This window comes from Nicotiana tabacum, chromosome 19 (assembly GCF_000715075.1).
Source record: "Nicotiana tabacum cultivar K326 chromosome 19, ASM71507v2, whole genome shotgun sequence".
Taxonomy (NCBI): domain Eukaryota; kingdom Viridiplantae; phylum Streptophyta; class Magnoliopsida; order Solanales; family Solanaceae; genus Nicotiana; species Nicotiana tabacum.
Window position 1 is genome coordinate 136885422 of NC_134098.1, and position 27592 is coordinate 136913013.

Here is a 27592-nt window from a genome sequence, read left to right on the forward strand (position 1 = left end):
AGAAAAAAAAGTTGGAATTAAAAAAATAAAAGTAAATGTAGGTGAATTTTTTTTAAACAAAGTAAAAGAAAGTGGAAATTAAAAAAAAGTAAAATAAGTGGAAATTTAAAAAAAAAAAAAGAATAAGTGAAAAATAAAAATAAAAAATAAAAAAAAAGTAAAAAAAATGGGAAATTAAAAAATAAAAGTAAAGGAAAGTGGGGAATTATGTTTTAAAAAAAATAAAAATGGGAAGTGGGAATTCTGTTTAATTGAAAAATAATAAAATAAAAAATAAAAACAAAATCTAAAAAAATTCCGAAATTGTTTTCCTATAAATATAAGAGAAACGTGAGGAGAAAAGGGAGAAAGGAAAGGAAAAAATAGAGGAGAGAATTGAGAGAAAAAAATTCTTCTTCTATGCTAATTTCTACTCGTTTTATTCTTTCTTTCTCTTTCTTTCGAAAAATCCAGCAATTCATCACCCTGTTTAAGAGCCAAAAATGCTTCAAATTCAAGCCTAAAAACACCTTGTGAATCTTCATTGATAGTCACCTTTCTCACGCCAAAAACCAGTAGCCTCACGAGGTACAGTCGAGTTTCGGTCTGGGCGCGAATTTTAGAAGGTTCGTCGCTAGATTTTCTGCTCATTTGCCGATTTTCCCTTGGTTTGGTGTACTTCCTCGGCTCAGAATTGTTTTTGCATGAATCAAGTTTTGAAAATTTTTTTTGCTTAAAGGTTCATTACTTATCTTCCTTTGTTAATTATTTTATTGTTTTGTGTGATGTTCTTATAGAGGTTCATATGATAATTTTTTTGTGTTGTTTTATTTATACACATTGTCATGTTGTAGTTTCTTTTTACATATTTCAAACTATTTGTCAACAGATTATTTGAATAGAATTTCATCTTAATGAGATTTGCTATTTAGAATTAAGAATGAAGATCTTGCCATATTAATGAGCTATACGTTGGAGTTCAAGTAAGTGTACCAGAAATGAGTTACGACATTTAATAGGAAAGAGAGAATTAGACATGGGTTGGATTGACTATAAATCTGTCAGGCCCAATAATTTTGTCACTAGACTAATAATTAGCTCATTCTTCCATAATGGATAAATGTCTCATAATTTCAAAGATAGAGTAGTTAGTTGTAAATATCTCCAAGTGTGGATAATTTGTCAATACTTTAAATAACTTAATATATTTTCCGACTTCCAAATAATTTCCTATCGATAAACTCTTGGTCTTACAATAATTTCAAATTAGTTTAGGAAAATAATACAAGTGTGTGTTCGCGTGACTTGACCAATCAACTTCAAATAATAATAAATGTATTATAGATTGTGTACACGTACACATGATATGATTCTTGACGTCAAACAAAAATGAGTACACGTATGCATGACTTATTTCAAGATAATTTTCATAAATCTAATCAAGCAATAAAAACAGACATAGGTAAAACATGAGAACCAATAAAACACAAGTTATCCAAAAATAATATAAACCAAATGTAGTCAATAAAGCGACCGTTCTAGAACTACGGGACTCGGTAAATGCCTTACACCTTCTCCCTCCGTCAACAGAATTCTTTGCCCGGTCTTTTTTTTTTTTGCACACCAATAATAATAGAGTCAAACCTTCCTTTGACTAGGGATTCAAATAAAAGGTGAGTTGGAACACCCAAAAAATTAATTCTAAGTGGCGACTCTGTAAATAAAATAATCCCTACTCAAATTTATCACTTTAATTAGAAAAACTCTTTAACCCATAATAATCCATAATACATATCTTTTGGTGCAAAAAGAGATGAGACAGCTCTGGCGACCGAAGAATCGAACGGTGAGGCCATGAGTCCGAGCATGGAACTATTGGATGAAAGACGAGAGGTCGCCCTAGTCCGGTTGGCCGCCCAGAAATAGCGGATAGAAAGATATTACAACCGAATAGCCAACCTCCGACACTTTAAGATCGGGGACTTGGTGTTAATAAAAGTAACATTGCATACCCGAAACCCGAACGGGGGAAAGTTGGGATTGAATTGGGAAGGACCATATTGAGTCTTCGGAATTACCGGCAAGGGCTTGTACAAACTTGAAGCGGGAAATGGTGCACCGCTACTGAACAACTGGAACGTGACACACTTAAAGCGGTACTACTGCTAAGGTACGATCTCATTTACTTTTTTATAATAATATGAATCGGGCTAACACTTGCAGGCAACAACCAAAGGAGGATGTGACTATTAGGTCTGAAGGCACGCGTTGCACTCTTTTTTGCTTGAACCGATTTTGTCTCAAATAGGTTTTCCGACAAGGTTTTTAATGACGAAACAGTAAATAGAGCTAACTTAAATCGGAGTCAATGTGCGCATCAACAGTATCTGAGACCTCTCAAGTTCGACCTCGAATACTGAGGTCCATCACCTTCGGATTAAGGTTCTTAGCAAGGAAATAAGGAAACTTTGTACTTGAACAGCTTAGGCTCGGTAGTTAGGATTTATTGTAAGGGCCAAACGGTCAAATATATTGTGCCCGCGTAGACCACCTTAGCCATAATACAAGATTTTACACAAATTTCGATCATGTACTTTACACACAGAAATAAAAGAAAGTTTCCACCTTGCTATTACGCATTTTTTTATCTTCAAACAATGAGCCTAAGAGCTACCCCTATTCAGGGACTATCGAGACTAAGGGCTACTCCTATTTGGGGACTATTGAGCGTAAGAGCTATCCCTATTTGGGGACTATTGAGCGTAAGAGCTATCCCTATTCGGGGATTATCGAGCCTAAGGGCTACCCCTATTCGGGGACTATCGAGCCTAAGGGCTATCCCTATTCGGGGACTATCGAGCCCAAGGGCTACCCCTACTCAGGGACTGTCATTTGGGAAACTCGAGCTACCAAATCCTAGAGGCACAAAACTTATTAGGTAGTGCCTAAACATGAAAGGCCATGGCAACCCCTAAAAATGGCTCGGGGACGTCCGAAGCACGTAATCAGAACATAAGGCCTTTATACAAATTCAAAACCTACTAAAAGGTTACCCTCGGCAAAACATCATCTAAAATCACTTAAGCATCTTAGGAAAACTATCGGTCAAACCGAATTTTCAAGCCCTCAAGCAAATAAAGTTGCATCGAAGTCAAGTTTTGTTCGGACATATGAAAAATGAACGACTTATTACTACATTTGATTCTATGCTAAGGCATAATAAATATTTGCAAGAATAGAGATTATGAAAAGATACAAAAAAAGTAAAGACTTGAAATTGCCAGAAAGAGAAATTTTATATATTCCGGAACGTATTTACAAAGGCCCAACAAAAACGGCCTCAAAATAAACAAAGAATATACACAAATCAAAAACTAAAAAAGTTATAATGCATTCATGCCTAATCTTCACAGGGGCCCGACTCGTCGCCTGAACCGCCATAGCCTTCGGACCCCCTACAACCCTCGGAGCCTTCAGCACCTTCAGGATCGGAAAGTTTATTCACCTCAGCCTCAAGCTTTATTGCTTCCTCGATCTCTGCTGATAGGTCGAAGCCTCGGGAGTGGATTTCTTTGAGGGTCTCTCTACGAGACAGCCGCCTCACATATTCGGCATTGGTCTTCAGGCGGGCCTCGACTGCTTCGACATCATCCTTGTATTGGGCCACCATCTCCTCAGCATCGGCAGAGGTTGTCTCTTGCTTGGACTTCATTGCCTCGTGCTCTCTACTGAGGGCGTCCCGTTCTGCGACAGCCGAGCTCAGATGTGCTCGGAGATCTTCATTTAGCTGAGCCCGCTTGTCAGCTTTCTCCTTCACCACCCGAAGTTGAATTTCTACTGATGTCATCTTTGCCTGGGCAGTTTCCTTTTCAAAAGCCAGCAGATCCATCTTGCTCTTCCACCCATCGACCATGGCTTGGATCTCGTTCATATCCTTTGGGAGTTGGTTGACCTAGTCGATCTTCTATTGGACATGCGAGCTTTTGTCGTTAGCCACTATGACTAGTTCCTCGTTTCTAACTTCAAAGACATTTACCTTTTCGACCAAGTTGACATGTTCCCTCCTCAGGGGCCGATGCTTCCTTCTGAGGTCTATCCAACTCGGCCTGAAGGTCCTTGATAACCCCGTCTTGTTGCTCGCTGAGGAGCTTATACGTATCCCTTTTTTACGCCTGCTCCTTGAGCTCAAGCTCGAGCTAATTGACCCTTGACACGGTATCGGAGGCAGCTTTCATGATGAAGTACCGAGGCCTACAAAACAATAAAATTCGTGAGAGATATCAAAACCTAAGTAAAATTCAAAAAGATGTAATGATGCCTTACCCGACTCAGTGCCTGCTGCGCCTCATTGAAAAGACACGGCATATCCACCTCGTTCATTTTTACCTGATCCCCTCGGTCACCAGGCATCAGAGGTAGCTATTCCCGTGGGAGCAGATAGAACTCGGGCATCATCGGGACAGTAAGAATAATCGATCTCTTGCGATCGGGGTCCGCACTCAGAGCGAGAAACTAATTAATCATTTTTGGGCTCGAACTCGGCCCACCAGCTTCTGAAGATGTATTCTTCTTCGGGACTTCCAAGTCGCCCAGCCTGGAAACATCTTCCAAAGTAGACGAGTACACACCATCAAAGAAAGAATGAAGGGGATCGTTCGTTCCATGAACCCCTTTATTGTACTTCTCTTTTCCTTCGCGGGCCTCCTCAAGCATGGACTTGGTGTAGGAGGGTGTCCCTATAATTTTTATTACACCGGGCGCTTCCTTCGGAGCTGAGCCGGCATCCAGGGAGATCCCACCCCCCGTATCCATATCGGCCTTTCGAGGCTGAGGGAGGTCGGCCTCACGAGTCTGCCCCTCAACTGCCACCTGCTCCTTGGGAGGGGTCGATCCATGGGCGATAAAAATGTCATCTTCTTTCGACTCATCCCTGAGCCAGAGAAGCGAATCAGAGTCCGACATCCGGGAGCTGTTCTTTTCTTGGGCTTGTGAGCCATCCTCTTCTTTAGTTTCACCTCGAGATCGGGGAGCCTGAAGGTTTTCTTTTCCTCTTCTTCTTTTCCCCCGCGGCAGCCCCGGGCTATCCCGTAACGGAGGGATCAATGGACAAGGATACGTCCTCGTTCCTTTCCAAAGGCCTAAGCTCAGTGGTCTTAGGCAAACCTATAAAATAAAGAAGAAAGCTTAGTATGATGTGAGTTAAGTACACGATAATAACTATTCGAAGGAGAACCTTACCATGAGAACGGGCCTCCCATCGACCCTTCAAAAGCTTGCGCCATGAGCACTTGAAGTATGACATCTGTTTGCAGATGCCTTCGATCCACTCCTTAAGCCTAGGGATCGCATTTGGAACCCAGGCAACAACTGCACAACAACAAACATGAATGATGAGAAAGAAAATGAGGAAAAATTGACATTTAAGGAAGGGCTGCACTTACGAGATGCATTTCACTTCTCAGGGAATGGTATAAACTCGGGAGGGATCAGATCTTCGGTCTTCACCCGATCGAAGCGCCCATGCCAACCTCGATCTCGATCTTCGCCAATACTCGAGAAGGGGGCCTTGCTGGCCCGGCGAGTGAGTTTGATTAGTCCCTCTCAGAAAATTCAGGGATTGTATAGACGGAGAAGATGGTCGATGGTGAACCAACAAGACTCGGTGTTATGCACGAAATAACGAAGGAGGATCACGATCCTCTATAGAGACGGATGGATTTGCCCAAGGCACACCTCGTATCTCTTTCAAAAATCCAAAATAACTGGGTCTATCGGGCCCAGTGTGAAGGGATAAGTATAAGCACTTAAATACCCCTCCACGTGAGTAGTAATAGCATCCTCGGGCCCGGGGACTACTACGTCTTTGTCTTCTCACTTACAGTCATCTCAAACCGCCGGAAGGACGTCTTCGGTAACGGAGCATATATACCTCGATGCTCTTTCACCCCCGGCCTGTTTGGATGAGGTTTTCTCGACCTTAAAGTCGTCAGCAATTGAATAGGCCACGGGAATAAACATTTTCAAGGGGGCTCGGGAGTCGGTTCGGTGGCAGTTGGCTCGGTGGAAGCCACTTGAGCAGTCGTCTCGAGAATAACTATTTCGGGAGTGACCGCCTTAGTACCGGTGACCGATTGGGAAGATGAAGAGGCAGCCTACTGAGGGACTGACATGGAAATTTTTGCCATTACTATCTGAGAAAGTTTGAAGATTTAAAGAAAAAGTATAGAGGTTTGAAGGAACAAGTTTGAACGTTGGAGAACAGAGTAAGAAGATTCGAAGAAAATCTGGGTAAAAACCTAAGAACAACTATGAGAATTTGAAGATCAAGGATGAAGATATGAAGGTTTGAAGGAAGTTGGTGATAGCCATAGAATTCGAATGTAGAAGCTTGGTCGGAAAGTAGAAAAAGAACAGAGGATAGAAGCTTTTATAGGGAAGTACACGACGCTTCACATTCGGAGGCAACCAGCAAATGATTGACACGTGTCCGAAGTCAGAACGACGCGACTGATGGGACGTTTCAACTTTTTTGTCGTTTCGGTTGTAACGTATGGAGGAAGGAACCGGAGAACATCTATCGTTTCTCATAGTTTCGGAGAACCTACTCTCTGAGAAATGAGGGGACTATCTGTATACGGTTAAAATCGAGGCTAATGAGCATCCCAATTTCTCGGTGGGGCAAACAGAGCAAGGACGTAACTACAAGGAATTGGAATCGAAGCCAGAAGCCTCTCGTATCAAGGCCCGAACAAAACACCTGCCCTCGGAGCCATTGAGACCACGCCCCGGATCCGGCTCGAGTTTCAAGACCTCGAAAAGCATTACCAAACAACCGCACACGATTAATAAAGGGCTATGATATCCGTGCCCAATCGGATATCACGGCGTGAATCTCGGTTGTATCGGCAACAGATCAGTGATTAGTAAAAGGAAGATTTTTACTTTTCTTAGAATTATACTTAGGGTAAAACCCCTCTACTATATAAAGGGGAAGCTTACTATTCAATGGACACACTGTAACACGCATATCAAAGCAATATACATTTGTTTTCTTTGCTCCTAGAAGTGATTCAAAGTCCTTAATTTTGCTCATAGTTCATCATACGTGTTTGGCTCCGAACCGAAGGTAGGCTAATTGATAAGCTCATAATCGAGCCCGGACTCAATACTACTACTCGTTTGGTTGTTTATTCTATCTTTAATTTGCTCATCTAACGTTATTAATCACTTGTATTGAATTAGTCTACATATCCTTAAAACCGCGTATAAATTCAATTGTTATCCATTTTTAAGGGTAAACACAATTATAATAAGTTTGTAAAATAATTTATAGATGCAGAAAATAATAAAAATAATTTATAATTTTACTCACAAATTTTTAAATCTTTTCTAAAGTAAAATTGACGTAAAAACACAAGTCGACTTTTATACACTACTTTTTAACTTCAACTTCATATATAATCTATTTTCCGATTTCTATCAAATATTGCCCAAACGTCTGCATTTTAAAAAAAGGTTTTCATGTTTACTTTTCTTCTCCATACAATTGAAGTTTTCGAGTAATCCAACAAGGCATTAAAATGCTTCTTCATCAAGAAGTTCTTCGTTTTAAATGTGAAATTACTTTAATATATTTGGAGGGCAAAATCTCTCACTAAAATAGATGCTAGTTCAATTTTCACTTTCTTTTATTTTTTTTACCCCGATGTAATAGATCTTTTCTTTTGAAAAAAAAAAAAAGAGAAACATCAAAATATAGAGAAGAAAAGTCTATATTTAATATCCAAAGAAACTCGTAAAACTTTTGCGCAATACGTATCCTATCAGAAGTAAATCAATAAAATACTGTAATATAAATATGAAATGACAGTAATAAATGGCTAGAGTACATACATATACGTAAAATCACACCAAACTAAGAACTTACAATCTAGTGGTATTGGTTTGTGTCTAGTCGTATTGGTGTGAGTATCCTGTGATCATTTAGAATTTGAATTCTGTGTTCAATCTTTAACGTTTTTACTATTGAATCTATTAAAATATTTTTAAAATTAGGTTTAGGCATTATTTATTATAATTAACGAATAATTATATCAAAAATATTGGATTCAAATGAATGCAGGCTGCATCTACATATGATATCTCTATGTTTTGCATCTACCTATGATATCTAGGTTTAGGAGATATATGAAACTTTAAATATTATACTTATTATTTCAAAAAAGTATAATTTGTAAATTTATCCCAAAAATGAAACATTTGACACTGGTATTCAAGATATATATTTTTTAAACAATGAATATACATATAAAGAAAGATTGGCTTATGTAAGTTACTATCTTGATCTGGGAGGGCACAGTTAAAGAACAAAAGGTAAATACTCGAGTTAGAGGTAAAAGAAGTACGTTGTCGGATTCTGGAATTAAGTTTTTTCTTTTGTTCTATAAATGGGGAACTGCGATAAATAGCTTGGAGGAAAATGTAGATAAAGCACTTGTTGGTTGGAGGGTCTCTCCACTATAGTCCAAAAGTTTACAAAACCAGTTTTACTTTTACTACTCTGCTCTTCTCTTGGACTTACAGCACTTACAGCGACAATATAGAGTTTCAAACTACAAGTCTCTTTCTCTCTATAACACACATAAAAGAAGAAGAAGATCATACGAAGAAAGGTCCAAAATTTCCTTCAATCGTCGTCACTTGAACTAAATCTCCAAAAATTAGTTATTGGGTATTTATTTTCCTGTAAAAAACAAGAGTTCAGGAAGAAGAAAAATTCCTCTGCCAAAAAAAAAAAAAAAAAAAATTAAGGAAGGGAAAAGAAACGAGATCCCTAGAAAGCCGGCAAGTATGGCGTCAAAGGTGATGCCGTCAGCGTCAACAACGCCCAATTCGGATCATTCTCGTTCTCGTTCTCGCCTTCCCCAAAACCCAACTCCTTCTTCTTCCTCTTCTTCTCTACTTCATTCTGATCCTTCTAGAAACTTCGGCTCTATGAACATGGACGAACTTCTCAACAACATTTACTCCGATTCCCCCGACCCTTTTTGCTCCGCCTCTGAAACCACCGCGCCTACCCCCGCCGCCGCCGGTGATGGCCGTGATGTGGGACCCAGTAAGACTGTGGATGAGGTGTGGAGGGAAATTGTATCAGGGGGTGGGGGTGGAGGTGGGGGAGGGAGTAGTAGGGAGCCAGAGATGACTTTAGAGGATTTTCTGACCAAAGCTGGAGCGGTTACGGAGGAGGACGTTAGAGTCCCGGTGATCGCTCCGCCGCCAGCCACGGCGGGGCCAGCTGCAGGAGGGTTTGTGGTGGATAACTTGGGGAATTGTCAGTTTCCGATGGCCATGCAGAATGGACCCCACATGGGATTTGGAAATGGGGTTGTGGCTATTGCAGTGAGTGGGAGTGGGAGTGGTAGTGGGAGAGGGAAGAGGAGGTCAACTGTTGAAGAGTTGCCGCTGGATAAAGCTACACAGCAGAAGCAGAGACGCATGATCAAGAACAGAGAGTCTGCTGCTAGGTCTAGAGAGCGAAAGCAGGTCCCTTTTTTGCTTTTATTTCCCTATTATTTGTTTTTTGGCCGCTTTGGGGCAAGAATTGAGACATGCATGTATGTTTTTACTGAAATTGCAGGCTTATACTGTGGAATTGGAGTCTTTGGTTACTCAATTGGAGGAGGAAAATGCAAGACTTTTGAAAGAAGAGGTTAGTTTATTAAGGTCTTCTAGAATGGGATAATTATCTTGTTTTTAACATACACTAGATAACCGAAAGTTTGATTCTTTTCATTTGAACTCTGTCATTAGAAGTGATGTTGGCTGGTCGTATAATTTAGAATTGAATTAGCTTTTTTAGGATTTACCCGAAAATTATTTCTTTTGAACTTTGCTTATCGTCAGTCACCAGTACCAAAAATCATCTTGTTAGGCCAGCTCTCTGTTCACATCATTTTTTGCTAAAGCTTTTAGCTTATGAGTTCCAGATTCACTGCTCTGTAGCCTAACTCATTTTCAGCATGCTCAATAAATGCTGTTCTGATCTCTGTGTACTTGGAGCATGTAAAATTAAGTTTGTGTAGGATGATATGTTCTAAAAAATCTCTAAAGAAACCCATTCTTTGGCTGAATGCAGGTGGAGAAGAATAAAGAGAGACTTAAGCAGGTATGACTTTCACTCTTTTGCTCTTTAATATACCACTTTGGTAATGAAACTTTAGCATGCATTAGGAGTGAAATTCTTGATGTATCTCGGTCAATTTCGAATTCGTTTGTGTGTTCTCTTATCCAATAAATGCAGGCATGCTTCTAATCTTACTGTTTGTTGTTGCTTTCAGTACCCTTGGTACTGCTTTCTATTTTCTCTGGATTAGCTGAGCTCTGTATTTCTCTGCCTCTTTTGTAACATTGAGTCTGTTCATGTCTTGTGCGGACTATTTCTTGTGGCATTATTGCTTGTTTCTAGTCATTCTCTTCTGCTCACATCGAGGAATTTTAACAGATTACCTGAGCAAATTGAACTAATTATCTATACCTCACCATTTTAAGGGTGAGGATTTGGGTAACAGTCAAGCAGTTCATGAATGACTAGCTCTTCATGTGGGAGTCCTTTATGCAACATTGACAAATGATTCACATTCTTCCTTGTAGAGCTTCAGTTCTTCGACTGTAGAATTATCCATCAGGAATATGGATTTGTGAAACAGAAAATCATGCACATCGTGATTGGACACATATGTTGGTATATTTCTGCAATGATCTGCATTTTAGTCATGATCAACTTCATCTATAAGGTCCTGGCACTTTGTTTTGCCGTGTACTCAATTTCATAACCTTTCTGCGTCTTTTTTCCTAGGAAACTTTTGAATTTAAGTTGCATTTGGATTTTGGAGCCAAATGCAATAACTAGTAGCAATTCAATGAAGTTCTTTTCTAGTGATTGATTAGAGACTTAGAGTGAAACTATTCCAGTCTGAGAGTACATAAATCTACGGCCAGATACATGTAATCAATTCGTGAATAATTGTCTTTAGTTCTTTTCTCCACCACGTATGGAACTCCTCCAAATTTGGTATCCTAAACTTTTTGTTAATCTTTCTTCCTTTTTCAATAATGTTATGCAGTCATACCTATATATGTAAATGAATGTATTGTTCTTGATACATGCTTAGGCATCCTCGATATAAGGTGTCCGCACACACAGAGTTAAAGCTTGGAGATGGCTCCATGAAGTTTTGCAGATATCTTGCTGACACTTTGTTTATATGAAAGAGAAGTTCTGCCTCTTTAAACCACCAGTTTTATGCTATGTTAATGTCAAATGTAAGGGTTAGGGAGGTTGAAAAAAGAGATTCACGACAGCTTTGCCATTTAGGGGTTGCGATGCAACTTGCCCATGAGATGAAAGATATCAACCTCACTGTTCGATAATTTTTCAGTCAGAAGGTTATTTTCTTCAGATCGTGGCACTTAAACAAGATCAAGGCTCTTGTTTTTTTTTCCTCTCCTCCTTTTTAAAGCAATCCTTGTAACTTCTCAAACTAAGATCAAGGCTCTTTTCTTTTTTCTTCTTCTCCTCTTTGAAGCAGTCCTTGTAATTCCTTAAACTAATATAAAGGCTCTTTTCTTTTTTCTTCTTCTCCTTTTTGAAGCAGTCCTTTGTAATGTCTTAAACTAAGATCGAGGCTCTTTTCTTTCTTTTTCTTTTTCTTTTTCTTCATCTTCATCCCTTTTTAAAGAATCCTTGTGTTCTGAATGGGGAGATGGAATATGGTCTATAGGACTAACAAAAGAGAAGCTGCTGTACTTTGACAATCTATCCGGTGCTCTGGTGATCCCACATGCAATCTGAATCTGTTTTTATCTAATTCTTCCTGCATGAGAGCCTGAATCTGATACTGATAGTCCTAGTGTTGATCACTAGTGTTGCTTACTTAAAAAAAAAATAAACATAAGAAAAGATAGTCCTAGTGTTCATCACTGGCGTTGCATTGTCCTTTTGTTATTTCAGCCGAGCTTGTTACCGGAGACATCTAAGCTGTTAAACTTTGAAGTAGATATATTTTTAATCAGAAAAGGTATGTAATGAGAGAAAAGGGAGAGATATTAAGAAGAAACGAAAATAGGATTTAGGGGGGAAACTGGAAGAGCTGGAGGGTTGACCCGGTAGAAGATAAATCATTTCAATTTAGATACGACATATCTTAATCTTTTATTTTATTTTTGTGGAGGCAGTTACGGGATTTTATGGGGAGAAGAAAGCACGGGGTCTTAAAGAATTACACCAAATTGTACCCTGCTGCCCATTATCTTGTATGGATGTATATATCAAATTCTAGAGATTCATATTTTCTTTTTTGAGCCTAGCTTTAAAATGAAATTTGTACATGAACTTTATATCTGTAGTCTGAATAAGATGAGTTAGGAGGTGCTTTCAGTTGATGGATTGTATCCTTGCCATCTCTTGGTAACATATTCTTTCTGAACGTGGGTTCACCTTTGATCACTTTTCATGTTATTTCGTTGCAGATTATGGAGAACCTCATACCAGTCGTAGAGAAACGAAGACCACCAAGAGTTCTGCGGAAAGTTCGATCTATGAGCTGGTAGGTCATCTTAAATGATCCTGTCCCAATTGATGTCAGAATCAATGATTGTACTGCTACCGGAGCTGCAGGAAAGATGGAGGAAGAGGTTTTTCTGATTACCAAAAGAGTTTAGGCCGTACATAGTCTGCAGTTAACTTTTTAGATGACGGAACTGCTAAGAGCCCATCTCCAAACTGAAGATGACGAAAGCTGCAAAGTTCTTTCGTGAATGTCGTATGCATGAATGAGATTTATGTAGCATTAGGCTTGTGCTTGGCTAGCTTTTTATAGTTTGTTGACGTAATAGAAGAATATACTGTACTTCAGCTTCCGCGGGCATATCATGCTGGTTGCAGGGAAAGATTGATGAACTTGGACTTTGTTTATACTAACTGATGTGGCAGTAGTGTCTGTTTTTGGAATAAGAATTGGTCTTATGAGTATTATGTGCTAAGTTTTTAAGTTCTGTCGTACTTTCACTGGATTGGCGACGATGGATTTAGGCATTGAATCAAAAGCCCTCTTTCTGTGTGTCTTACAGTTGATGAAATGGTGGTGATTAACTGATTATATAGATTGAGAATTTGTTGGTGGAAAGAAGTGCGTATGCCCTCTTTTCTCACCCCAACTGAGAGGGGTTTAAAGTTAACAGAGGGGTAATCAGTAATCACAAATGAGGGAAATGATTTTTACCTCTCTGCTTCTACTTTCACTCCTCCAACCTGCACTTTTCCAGTCCAACAAACCCCTCCTTGTTAGTAGACTTCTGGAGAAAAGGCAGTGATACAGTGAGAGGCTTCTGGGCTTAGCAAATACCGACGGGAAAATGACATTGTATAGCCGCTTTCAAAATAATAGTTGAAAAAATATATATTTTTTGTACATATATACATTCTGTATGTTATATATAAAAATTATACAAATTTTATACATTTTTTTCGGCTATCGAATATAAATAGTTTCTGGTGCGGGCTAAAAGTGAAAAAAAGTCTAATACGGACACTCCCTTCTCCAAATTCAATCCAAATAATTGAAAAAAAGTGACTTATGATAGAACAGCTTGGAAGTACTGCATTTTTAGCAGTTTACGGTTCTTTTCGTGGATTGTCATATTTGTAGTGGATTTTGAAACGTTAAACTATCAAACTCAACTCTTATTATTGAATCGTGTGATCATCTTATTTAAAAAATAAGATTGAGCGGTTAGAATATGATAGCTAATCGAATTGCGCTCTCTACTTAATTGTTGAATATAGTTGCACGACTTTTTTCCAATTTATTAGCCTTCTTTCTACTGCCGGTTGCGGATAGAAGAGTAAGACTGCTTATGTATCATTTGCTGTCGAAAAGGAAAAATCGTCTGTCTTCTTTTTTTTTTCCAAAGCAAGGTCACACCAACTACAGTAGTGCCATTCGCTACAATTTGATTCAATCTCCATTCTCTCTTGAATAAATGAACTTCACATTGCATATAACCAGCTCTCATGGTTTGAAATACTTTTTTCAATTAATACTTTTTGTTAATGAATTCAATTATATAACCACTTTCCAAAGATTCAAATTGCTAGGAATACGATAGGATACACTTAACTCGTCTTAGATATAGAAGTTTTATCGCCAGTGTATTAGTTCTTTTTCTTATGCCAAACATGTTATAAAAAATTGTTGAAGAGTAATGTGAAATGTCTCAAAGCCATTATTTGCCTTCATATCATGTTAAAGTATAGCTTCTGGAAACTTACTTTGTCATAGAGGGAAAATTATGTACTATTTGCTAAATTAGGTCAGCTATATTATCAATGTCACACACTGGCAAAATATGGTGGGATCCAGAATTACCAATCTTCAACAACAGTTGTAAGACGAAACAAATTGCATCACGTCCGACAAAAGTCACATCCCAATTCGGAAAATTTCAACAATCAAAGATTCAAAAGCGAACTAAACAACTGTTAAACTTTACAAGAATTTAATTTCTCTCTTATCCTTCTGCTCTGATTCTTAAAACTTTCCACCAATAATTTTGAATGTAAAACGTGCAAGCCGAAACTCATTTTGGTAGTCATGAGTTCAGTGTACTTCTCAAATGTAAAAATAGACGGAGAACTCCCAAGTTTTATTAACTATTTCCGAAGATATTACTTAACTATATAAACCATAAATTAAAATTCATTCTAGTCATGCTCCAATTTGCCAAATGCTCCAGGCTGTTCTCACATGGAATTCTAACCCCCTCTAGATAGCAAGGTTAGGAGGGACCAACAATTACTGCTCAAGTTTAATGTGCAACCCATCTTATTGACATATGGGATGACTTCATGCTGCAAACATGCGAGTGTGGCAGAAGATAATTAATTAAAAATGAACATAAAATTGAACGAAAATTATATTTAAAAATGAAGACTATAAAACAAGGGTGTCAACTTCAGCATTAAATTGAGATAAGGTATATCTATTATTAAGTAACATGAAATATTCAGGAGTTGCTTTCTTGAGTATTATGTTGCCCAGTGCAGAGGCAACAATCCAACATCCATTGACAGTAAATGTCCCAGATAAGAGGTAACTCAACCTGCAGATATTGTAACATGACAAGAATTCCAAGTTGCAGAGACCAGTTGCCTTATTTCTTATAGCCAAAATATAGAATGGGAATTGCAATGCATAAATCCAGTAAACCAAGTAACTGTATCAAAGGACACTGGAGGCTAAAACAAATACAAGTATCACTGCCTGCTGCAAAGGTAACAAAGGAATAAATTCAATTCAGAACCTTTTACCAAGTGACTACTATGGGATTCACTATAATCAAATTGGCAAAGAAAAAACACCACTGTCACACTGAATGCTGCATGCTTAAGGTATGTCCAACAACAACAATACCCGGTGGGTTCCCACAAGTGGGGTCTGGGGAGGGTGGGGTGTACCGTGTACGTAGACCTTACCCCTATCTTGTGAGAGGTAGAGGCTAAGGTATGCTTCGGTGCACGGGTATATATCACTTGATTACTGCTGGAAAGAAATAGCCAAGAAAACTCAGATACAATCACACAAACAAGAAGGTGGTAAAATAAGCTAAAATCTTGCATTCCTTCCTGCAGTTCAAAGAAAGTTCTATATACATAACTTCCAGTCTTTCCATTTGTGGATTCTAGTTGAGAGTGCACCATGTAAAGATTGAAACTGCAGGGCCAAAATTACTGTCAGATGAATTTCTGTATATGGCACAAAATAAATGAGGATTTGGTAGAACATACTACCTGAAAAAGTATGACTTGCTCTAAAAAAAAATATCACAGGAAAAGAGAATAAGGGCGATCGAAAAAGGCATTATGAACTTGAAACTGTTAATTCTTATCTCAAGCTCAAATTTCTATCATTGACAAATACAAGGATTGCTGCCTTATTCATCAGATAATATGCATGTCACCAAAGAGATGCAACAAATAAATAGCATCATTTAATAAAAGTATAAACTGTATAATCATGACAAAACACCATCTCCACCCCCTCCCAGAGAAAGGATAAAAAATGAAAAAATTAAACCATCACCATCCAGAAAATGAAAAATAGAAACTGGTTTTACATATGGTATACTTCTCGTACATACAAACAGTTACATGCTTAAACCATAGTTGCTAGATATTTTTTTCCTTTTTTACTTCCTTAATACCAGCATAGCCAAAATAGGGATGTATATGAAATTTCATTTTGTTAGAAGTTGTAGGCCATCATAAACGCTAAGGCTGATTTGCACTTCCGAGGAGTTCAAGACCCTCGGCCCGGCAACTCATAATTTTTCTAAATACTTCCTTTAAATGGCGTTCTAGTGGATCAAGACCAGTCTTTAGAACTTCACAGACTGCTGATAAATCTTGACCACCCACTTTAACTTCTTCCATCTGATCGTCTGTCAACGGTAACTGAGCAGAGTCTATCAAGTCAGTCAATTGATGGACACATTTCTCAGGCTGATAAATTTCCTTCAACAATCCATTTGAATTGCGGCGTTCTGGCTTCTTAGCTTCATCCATTATCCTACCATGAAGCAACCAAAGGGGATTGCTCCATGAAAATTGCCTTGGTATAGCAAAATGAATTTGGAGGCTCCGATCCTGACAAGGGACTGCAGCAACAAGAACCCACAGTACAAACAGAAGAATAAAGTTCATTGTAAATATAAGGCTCGCTATCCCATTCGTTGCAGCTATTTCATTTCCACGGGGAGCAACCAAGTGGCTTGCAATTGACTGGAGCTGTTTAGATGCTGACCAAGATTGAGACACGCTCCAAGATAGAGATCTTGAGTGCCCAGAAGGACGACGCTGGTGATCCTTGGTCTTATTATGGCGTCCAAAAGAACGGTTCCTCTGAGAAAAAACAGATCCAGTTTCTTTCTCTTCTAGCATCACAAGAGCCAAATCCATCAGACTCTTTCTAGTCCGACGGAGCTGACCTTCGCCAATCATCTTTTGTCGAGAATCCAATGCGGAAACCACAATCTCCAAATGCTTATGCCAGAGTCGAATCTTCCCAATCCCATCACGGGCTGCATTGCAAATATCAAGTGCTTTTATAGTTCTATCAAAGTAGTCAGACAAAAGCTTATCTTGAGGCGATTTCAAGAGGAGTCCCTTATTGTTGCACAAGATGATTCTGAACTCTTCCTGACAACTGGTAAACGCATCTAGCAACTTGCGAATCCATGCAATGGAAAGGAATTCATCAGCAGAAGCAACTGAGAGTTCCTGAAATCGAGTGGACACTAGTTTCTGAAATGCTTCCTGCTCAATCTCCTGGACATTAGAATCATGGTTCAATTCCAGCGAATGAACCTGTTGTTCACTTCTAATACTCAAAATTGAACGACGGAATGAGGCAAACGGCATCGAAGAACCATGACTATCTGAAGAAGGCATTGTAATCCAATACACAAAACCTCCTCAGAATCTTAAAATCAGCTCAACTCAGAATTAAAATACCTTCAACCACTGCAATTTACATAATACCAAACAGGAAAAAGAACAATCAGTTGACAAAACAAAAAAAAATGGATAAAAACAGCATTTCCAGGTCCCCATATTGCAATCCCAAAATTTCAAAAAGAACACAGAAACAGAAACAAGATTACACACCATAATTCAGCAAAAAGCTAAGTAATATTAATAGGGACCTTTATAGGCGTTTGAACGGTTACAATTCCGAACCAAAACCAAAACCCACCTCAAATTCAGACAGTGAAATACAGAAACTACAAGAACATCAAATTTCATGCATAAAATCAGCAAACCCAGATCAAATTCAATTCCAAGAATTAGATCCTAGGCAACAAACTCCAAAATTCTCCAAAAAGATTGTAACTTTGAGCAAATGGAATGAAATTTTTTAAAAAGAAACGAAATGTAAGGGAGGAGAAAAAGAATATAATACCTATGAAGAGCTAGCTGGACATGTTGAAGCAGAAAGAGAAAAAAGAAGAAAGGGAACATATATTGAACCCTAGAGCCTTATGGACATGAAGGCCCCCTTGCCTTTGCTGTTGACACAAAATTTTGGGTTGCAAATCGAGACGTATTTAAGAAGCAAATGAGAAAAAGCAAAACCAAAAATATGGTTAACAAAGAGAGTTTTATTTATTATTAGAGGTAAAACATGATATCTTGATTTACGAACAAGAATGTTTTTGGGTTTGTTTGCTTTATGGTGTTTGTAGTTTGGTTCTTAATGTATTTGAGCCCTTAGACTTTTCTATTTGTTGTTTTTGTCTTCATTTCCTTTTTCTTTTTTTCTTTTCTTGTGCTATTTAAAGTTTTTAGCCTTTATTCTCTTTTTTATATTCTCTTCGTTTATTCTTCTATTTTAAGATTCTTACAGTTATATCACCATTCAATCACCATTCATCTCGGTTACAATTGTTTGCTTCTTTCTTACTCCATTTGGCATCTTTGTACTTACTACATATAAAATGGCGTCTCTAATGCAGAATATAACCTTGTGACGGAAGCATGATTTTCATCTAGAGAATACAAAAAATTTAAAAATTAAACAAGCGAATAAGCTAAAGAGATTAACATCTAATATATATATATATATATATATATATATATATATATATATATATATATATATATATATATATATATATTAAAAAAAATAACTTATACACTATATATGTGCGTGTGTGTTTGTAAAAATATATATGGTATAATTTTCGGCGAAGGGGATTCGACTGAAACCCTTCCGTCCACCTAGCTCCGCTCTTGTGCATATATACCGATTACACTTGACTCGAAAATAATATATACATACACTTGAAATTTTTTAAATATTAATTTTCAGTTTCATATGACACCCAATATTATTTAGGGAGTTCAATAATTTTTTGAGTTCTTAAAGTGAAAGAGACAACACACTTAACTAGTTGGGAGTGCGACATGCTAGTAAATACGTGATGAGTATGCATTAATTCCTACTATATTATTTGGATGCGATAATACTATTTGGTGTTTCTGCAATTATAACTCTCGCATCCACCTACAATTATTTATCTGTATATTCATTTATGACCATTTTTATTTCTATGAAATTTTTCTTAGGAGCATGGTTTATCAATTCCTGATCAGCACCAAGTAGCATATATTTCGAAAGAGGAAAAGAAAAAGGTTGGAAAAAAAAAAACTTAACTTAAGAAAGACCAAGTGATGTAGAGATCGCTTGCTTAGTTGGTGAAGCGTCTTCAAACTAGTATAACGAATGTTCCACCTTTTTGGCTTAATTATTTCGTGTTTGGAATTCGTTGGTCCAACTAATTTAAATTCATATATATTATAAAATGTTAATTATGAAAATTTTAGTACTCCCTATCAAGGAAAACTCAATTTTAAGAGTTTAACATCGAAATTTCATATTAAAGATGAGGAAACCTTATTATTCTGTTGCGCTCCTTAGTGGTGAATGTTCGAGTTGCAAGAGAGACCCAAAAGGATATACCCTTTGTGCCAAAAATAGCTGTCTTGCTGATGAATGAGTCAATAGGACATGACTTTAGTCTTAGCATACTAAATTCGTAACCAAGCTAAAAGTTTTGTTTATGTTTGATAACTTTGACAAGCTAATCACCAATTCTTTAATAATAATACCCACACGTTATATGCAAGGTGTCTCTGTCATGACCTGATTAAGATAGTTAAATAATGAACAAATTCATTATAGTGTTGCAATAAGTTTATTAGAGTAATTGAAGTCATTTGCTTTGGATTTTATACGTACAACTTTTAAAATACTTCCACCTTAATTTGACTTGAAGTAAGATATCGATCGTGGACTAGTCAAAGTGGTTGAGAAAGATCAGTTTGCTACGGAAGACTCAGATATCCGTTTCAATAATTTAAGTTAATCATAAATGAATTCAAATTCAGTTATGTCAATTGAAAATTAAATTGTTAAAACTTGTGCGGTAGCTCTTGAACTGTTTCCATCTCACGGATGGTAATGGAGATTCAATTGGGAAAAATAATCTCAGCATAACATAAAATAATTAATGTTTGATTAGAGGAACTAGAAAAACTAATCCACCCATATCTAATGTAACGTTTGGTTAGTCGTATAAGACAAGATAGTTCCCGTTAACTAATGAAACATTTAGTTGACAAAATTAAATAACTTGTACATTAAATTATGCGAAAATCTAAGCACTAATAAGATGCAGAATACATGTATTAGCAATATAAAAATAAAAATATTTAAAGACAATAAGATATCCTTAAAATAAGTAATTCCTGCATAATATTTCATGTAAACGTAACATCGTTAATACTACCTACATAAACCCGTCCAATACCAATAAACTAAACTTTTACCCTAAGTAAATCATTACCTCAACCAAATAGGAAAAGAGTTTATAGGTGATGCTATAAAGGGTGATGGAGAAAAAATTTCTAGATGATTAAGTTTTGAGAAGAAAAATCACTTTGTGAAAGTAGAATACAACACAAAGTCAAGAGAGAATACAATTATAAGAAAAGTGTTTCTTGTTCTTCTATCTTCGAGTTGAGATTTTTGAGAAAAATTTCAGCATAATATTTCATTCAATTTGTTCACGGGTTTCATTGATCAAATAGTTGATAGTAAGGATCGGTCTCGGTATGGATACGCATAGAGTCTTTCGCAGTATCGAAGAAAATTCTGAAACGAGACTCTCTTCACCAGGTACGTCTTAGATCCGATCTTTGACATGTAAATAAATTTTAAACACGAAAAGGTATGCTTAGGATTGTTATTGTCTTCCGCTGCGTGTTATGAACATCTATATGCAATCCTTCAGTGGTATCAAAGCCATGTTTTCTCGTATCTAAAATTTATTTACGAAATATTTTAAGATTATATTTGAAGAGTTCAAATCATAATACATGTTTCTTATGCAATAGTTAAATTGTTAGAATGCATAAGGATTGATATTATTTTATTGTGAATAAAATATGTATACATATAAGTTAAACTATTGAGATAGTTTGTAACTTAAATTTGAAATTTTGTATTAGATACGACGGTAATCTATAATAGATTATTAGATTCTATTGTAATTTTTAATTGTTATTAGTTCATGAGATGTTAATTAATAATAATGTTTTAGCATGAATTATTTATATTTGATATATATGATATATAAGATAAACATGTTACAAGAATGTTGAATTTCGTTTTTGTGTCACGTGCTTGTTCGTTACATAATTTTGAATTATTTATTACATGTGATGTAAATTAATTTAGGACTAAGCATGTAGACAACTTGAACTAAACTTATCTGCTATAACAGATTTGATCATCATGTTATTAAAAGTTATATTAATAATAATTTTCTCCTACTAAAATTTGAGTTCTTAAATAATAAAATATCAGATATTTTATCGTAAAGTTATCCATCAAAATAAATAATTTTATTTATTTCTTGTTTATAAGGAGTGACCTGACAACCAGGAGACTTATAGTTCGAGAATATATTAAAAATTATTTATTGCATTAGATGCATGGATTGAAAGAATTATTTAATTTTACACTAGACGCCTGGACTACTCAGGGAGTATAAAATTTAACAAGTTCTTTGCTATCATGATGGTTGAACTCAATTATACCAATAGGATCGACCTGACTACCAGGGGACTATTTGACATAGAGCTATTTCAGGAAATTGTATGGGGATGCAACTGTTAAGAGTACCTACCTTTAAAATATATGTGAAAAATGACTTGACTTTCAAGGGGCTCATATATATTGTTAAAGGATTTTTTTACTCCACTAACAGAAATAAAGGTTTCTTAAACTATAATGAGAGTAAATAATTAGTGAAAATATCATTTAGATAAAAGTCCATGTCTTTATGATATTATGTAAATATGTTCTTATATTATTGCATTTTTCTTTTCTATATTTTAGATTTCTCAATATCTTTGTTATATCACTGCGTGTAATACTTGAGATCAACAAGTTGGCAGGACCAAACTTTGATGACTGGTATAGAAATTTGAGAATTGGTCTCATGCATGAAAAGTTCATTGATGTGATAGATAAGCCTTTAAAGATAGTCCTAACAGAGAATGATGTTGAAAGCACCAAGGTTTATCAGGAATACTTGGAATAATGCCTTGCTATTAAAGGCATCATTCTCGCTTATATGAGTTCTGAACTCCAGAAGAAACATCAGAATATGGATCTAACTACAATCGTTGAATATCTTAAGAAGATTGTTGATACACAGTTGGACATTGAAAACTCTCCAGTTGGACCCCATATCAATCATGTTATTGATCTTACCAAAGAAATTGAGATGTTGGGGTACACGCTTGGTAAAGAGCTTTTTGAAGATTTGATCTTACAGTCAGTATATGATACTGAATGTTTTCATTTTAAGAAGAAAGAGCATTGGAAGAGAAACTGCAAAGAGTATCTTGCAACTCAAAGGACAAGAAACAAGATAGACATTAATGAAAAATATTTTCAAGGATTCTTTAGCTACTACTAATTCTTCACTGTGGGTATTAGATACTGGCAGTGGTTATAATATTTGCAATATGGTACAATGATTCAAGATAAGTAAGAGACTAAAGAAAGGAGAAATTAATCTACATGTTGGAAATGGTGCAAAAGTTGCAGCCATAGCAGTAGGATCAATTTCTTTAATAATGCCTTCGGGCAAAGTACGTATGTTAAATAATTTTTATTATGTTCCTAAATTTATTTCGAACATAATTTCATCTTCCATATTGGACAAGCGTGGGTTTCACATTAACATATGCAATGGTATCTTCTTTATTCATTATGGTAATGATTTATATGTGAATGGATATCTCCAACATGATGTTTATGTTTTACCTAATATGAATGCAAATTCGATTATACATGTTTCTAGTCTTAAGATAAAAAGAGATGATCAAGTAAATCATACATACATTTGGCATTGTAGGCTTAGTCATATTGGAGAGAAAAGAATTAACAAGTTGTACAAGGAAGGGTACCTAGAAAAGTATGATTTTGAATCATATCCAACTTGTGAATCTTGTCTCAAAGGAAAAATGACCAAATCTCCATTTACTAGAAGTGGAGAAAGAGCTTCTGAATTATTGGGACTAATTCATACAGATGTTTGTAGGCCCATGAAAATTCAAGATAGAGGTGGATATTCTTACTTCATCACCTTTATTGATGATATGTCAAGCTATGAATTTGTGTATCTTATGAAACATAAATCTAAATCTTTTAAAATTTTTAAAAGGTTCCGTAGTGAAGTTGAGAAATAGACTGACAAAAGTATTTAAGTACTAAGGTTTGATAGAGGTGGAGAATATCTTAGTGAAGATTTTACTAGGTATCTCAAAGAGAATGGGATTCTCTCACAGTGGACACCTCTAGGAACACCACAACATAATGGTGTGTATGAAAAGAGAAATCGAACCTTATTAGATATGGTGAGATTTGTGATGGGGTTCACTGATCTTCCAATAAATTTATGGAGATATGCTTTGGAAACAACAACTACTTACTTAATAAAGTTCTCACTAAGTCAGTCTCTACAACACCATGTGAGATATGGAAAGGACGTAAGCCTAACCTTAAACATATTAAAGTTTGGGGTGGTCCAGCTTATATTAAGAGACTGCAGTCTGATAAGCTTGGCTCAAGATCTAATAAGTGTAGGTTTATTGGGTATCCCAAAAAAATAATAGGATATTATTTCTATCACCCTTTTGGCCATAAAGTGTTTGTGGCTAGTGGAGCAACCTTTTTGGAAAGGAAATTTCCTTTGGAAGGAAATTATACTGGAGAAATAGAACTTTATGAAGTTCAAGAAACTAATAAATCAACACAAAAATCAAGATCATGAGACACAAGTTGAAGAACCTTTATTGGATGTTTTGAAGTTGACAAGGAAGTTGTTATCTTCAACGATTGAAGTTCAAGAACTAAGTGTAGTTCAAGAACAAGTTAATGAACTAGTTCCAAATCAAATTGAACAACAACTAAATCCAACACAAGATGAGAAAGTTGTACAAGAACTTCTTAGAAAGTCTACACGAGAACGTCATGTACCAACTAGAATAAATCTAATGGTACAAGATGATGTATGAAATGAGGTTGATCATAATGATGATGACCCTAAGACCTATGAAGAGGCGACACAAGGTTCTGATAATGAAAAATGGCAAATGGATGTGAAAATAACTTTCCTTAATGGTGAGCTAGAAGAGGGTGTGTACATGACACAACCTGAAGGTTTCATATCTCTTCTTGATCATAATAAGATTTGCAAGCTAAAAAGATCCATTTATGGACTAAAGCAAGCTTCTCAAAATTGAAATATTCGCTTTAACAAAATAATTGAAAAGTTCAATTTTTTTAGATGCAAAGAAGAACCTTGTGTGTACAAAAAGGTTAGTGGGAGCATAATTATATTCTTAGTATTGTATGTTGATGATATATTACTCATAGGGAATGATATACCAGCATAGCAAAGTATCAAAATTTGTCTATTTGAATAGTTCTCCATGAAAGACTTGGGAGAAGCAACTTATATATTGGGAATAAATATCTGCAGAGATAGATCGAGGAAACTGCTTGGGCTTTCCTAGTATTTGTACATTAATACCATTTGAAAAGGTATAACATGGATAATTCCAAAAGAGGCTATCTACCGATAGGCACTGGAATTACTCTCAGTGGGGAGAATTGTACTAAAACACCTGAAGAGAGAAACACATGAGTAGGATCCCATACGCTAGTGCAGTGGGAGCTATCATATATACCATGACATGTACACGGTCTTATGTGGCTTATGCACTAGGAGCGACTAGCCGATATCAGGCAAATCCTGGTAAGGAACATTGGAAGGTGGTGAAGACCATTCTTAAGTACTTAAGAAAGACTAAAGACCAATTCCTCACTTATGGAGATTCTGAGTTGAAACTTGAAGGTTATACTGATGCAAGTTTCTCTTCAGATAATGATGATAGCAAATTTATTTCTAGTTATGTATTCACCTTAAATGGTGATGCAGTGAGTTGGAAAAGTTCCAAACAAGCTACAGTAGCTGATTCAGTGATTGAAGCAAAATATATAGCAGCTAGTGAAGCTGCTAAGGAAGTTGTTTGGATGAAAAAGGTTCTTAACTGAACTTGGTGTGGTTCCTTCAATAGAGGGTACAGTTACATTATTGTGTGAAAATACTGGAGCCATTGCTCAAGCAAAAGAACCAAGATCACATCAAAAATCTAAACATATTCTGCGAAGGTATCACTTGATAAGAGAAATCATTGAACGTGGAGACATCTAGATTCAAAAGGTTGATGGAAAGGAAAATGCTCCAAAACCATTCACTAAAGCTCTTGGTGCAAAAGAGTTTGACAAGCACAAGTAGAAATTGGGAATGAAGTACAAGAGCGATTGACTCTAGTGCAAGTGGGAGATTGTTAAGGATATAGTAAATATGTCCTAGATCCAATATCATATTTGATGATTTGAATATATTTTTGCAAATGTTATTTGATATAAAAAATATATGGCATTTAATATTCTTTTATCATAGTTATTATTAGTTGTTTGATTAACTTGATAAAGTCCTTGATTAAATTTTAAGACTTGTCATCGTGATGAAGATCATGATAATGAGAGTGAAGTTTCTTATAATTTAATCTAAATTTGTTCTTGATCGTAGGATTATTAATTTGGACATTAGTAATCCGGTTAGATCAATATTTACGTGATTATCTTTATGGGATAAAGATTAGTTGTTCTCATTAACTAAATCACATAGATAGACAATGCATATAGAGATATGATCATTGAACCGACTCATTGGATAATTCCTAATGGTTAGAATTACCATAAATTGTCAATAGGATATTCTCTTGAAGAATGTGATGTAACAATTTCCTTTGACCTGAGATCGTCATAGTAATTGACAAGTTATTTATTGTGCTTTGATACTAGACGCATATGGCCCTGGGGTGAGAGTTGAAAGGATATTGGGTATGATTAAATGCTTGTAGAATTAGTGATTGATCAAGATGGAATCTGTCAACTCCTAGTAATGAGTTTAAGCTCCATGTTGTCATGAATTATAAGCGACCAAATTAAGACCTTGGCCAGAAAAATTGAATGAAAGAAGAAAAGAGTTTCTTAAGTCATTCAATAGTCGATTATATTTGACATGAATACATAGTTGGTCGCCTATTAGGATTTGACAGTTAAACCATATCCTAAAGTGACTCAGAGCTATAACGACAGAAAGAATACTACATTGTTCTTCTACTGGTTCTTGAGAGTAAATTGTATACTTCATTCAATTCGGTCGTTAAGGAGTGTTGATAGACGCCACCCTTGATTAGTATATTGATGTGATCAATTTACTATCGGCTTAGTATTGAATCTATAGGGTCGCACACTAACGAGTGTTCTGATCTTTGCTAAAAGATTAGTTATTTTATTATTTGATAATTAAATTAAAGAATTTAATTAGTCAAATAGATTTAGTTATTAGTCCAAATGAAATATTATTGTATTCTTTGCTAGCACATAGGATATAATTAATATTGTGAACAAATTTAAGTTTTTATTTGGAATAAAAATTAAATTATATCTCTTGGTTGAAATATATATATATATATATATATATATATATATATATATATATATATATATATATATATATAAAATTAATATTTATTTATTTAAGGTATGTATATAAATATTAATGAAAGCTTTTAAGTAAATCCAATTTTGAATTGGATTGACGTGAAGTCCTTAAAGGACGTGCGGCTACTTCAGACCCATCAAAAATGGGATTAGAATTTTTTAAGATAAAATACTAATTGGTACTTAAAATCCAATTTGGAATTGGATCTTATGGAAAGTCTACAAGGACTTGGCAGTCACGATGCCAATTTGAATGGGAATTCAAATTTTCATTGAAAATTTCCATAAAGTTTATTTTGGTATAAGCTTTTGCCACAAGTAAATCATTACCACAAAAAGGGGTTATAGGTGATGCATAAAGGGTGATGGAGAAAAATTTTCTGGATGATTAAGTCTTGAAAAGAAAAATCACTTTGTGAAAGTAGAATACAATACAAAGTCAAGAGAGAAAATACAATTACAAGAAAACTGTTTCTTGTTCTTCTATTTTCGAATTGAGATTTTTGAGAATTTCAACACAATATTTCATTCAATTTGTTCACGAGTTTCATTCATCAAAGAGTTGATTGCAAGGATCAGTCTCGGTGTGGATACGCATAGAGTCTTCGCACTATCGAAGAAAATTCTGAAACGACTCTCTTCACCATATACGTTTTAGATCCAATCTTTGACATGTAAATAAATTTTAGACACGAAAAGGTCTACCTAAAATTGTTATTGTCTTCCGTTGCGTGTTACGAACATCTCTATGCAATCATTCAAGAACTTGTGCGGTAGCTCTTCACTGTTTCCATCTCACGGATGGTAATGGAAATTCAATTAGGAAAACTAATCTCAGCATA

General features: G+C 35.9%; 2 protein-coding genes across 2 annotated transcripts; one reads left to right on the forward strand and one right to left on the reverse strand.

Annotated features, from left to right (window-relative positions):
* Window positions 1–8496: 8496 nt before the first annotated feature.
* On the forward strand, window positions 8497–13009 carry LOC107817339 (bZIP transcription factor 12-like). Its single transcript, XM_016643142.2, has 4 exons — window positions 8497–9522; window positions 9617–9688; window positions 10115–10144; window positions 12508–13009. Exons 1-4 carry the CDS (start codon window positions 8830–8832, stop codon window positions 12586–12588), a joined length of 876 nt encoding a protein of 291 aa, XP_016498628.1. The 5' UTR covers window positions 8497–8829; the 3' UTR covers window positions 12589–13009.
* A 2995-nt stretch (window positions 13010–16004) lies between these two features.
* LOC107817338 (protein BYPASS1-LIKE) lies at window positions 16005–18185 on the reverse strand. The gene is made up of 2 exons (XM_016643141.2): window positions 17997–18185; window positions 16005–17557 (listed from the first exon to the last, which is right to left on the reverse strand). Exon 2 carries the CDS (start codon window positions 17483–17485, stop codon window positions 16307–16309), a length of 1179 nt encoding a protein of 392 aa, XP_016498627.1. The 5' UTR covers window positions 17486–17557; window positions 17997–18185; the 3' UTR covers window positions 16005–16306.
* Between the last annotated feature and the right edge of the window lie 9407 nt (window positions 18186–27592).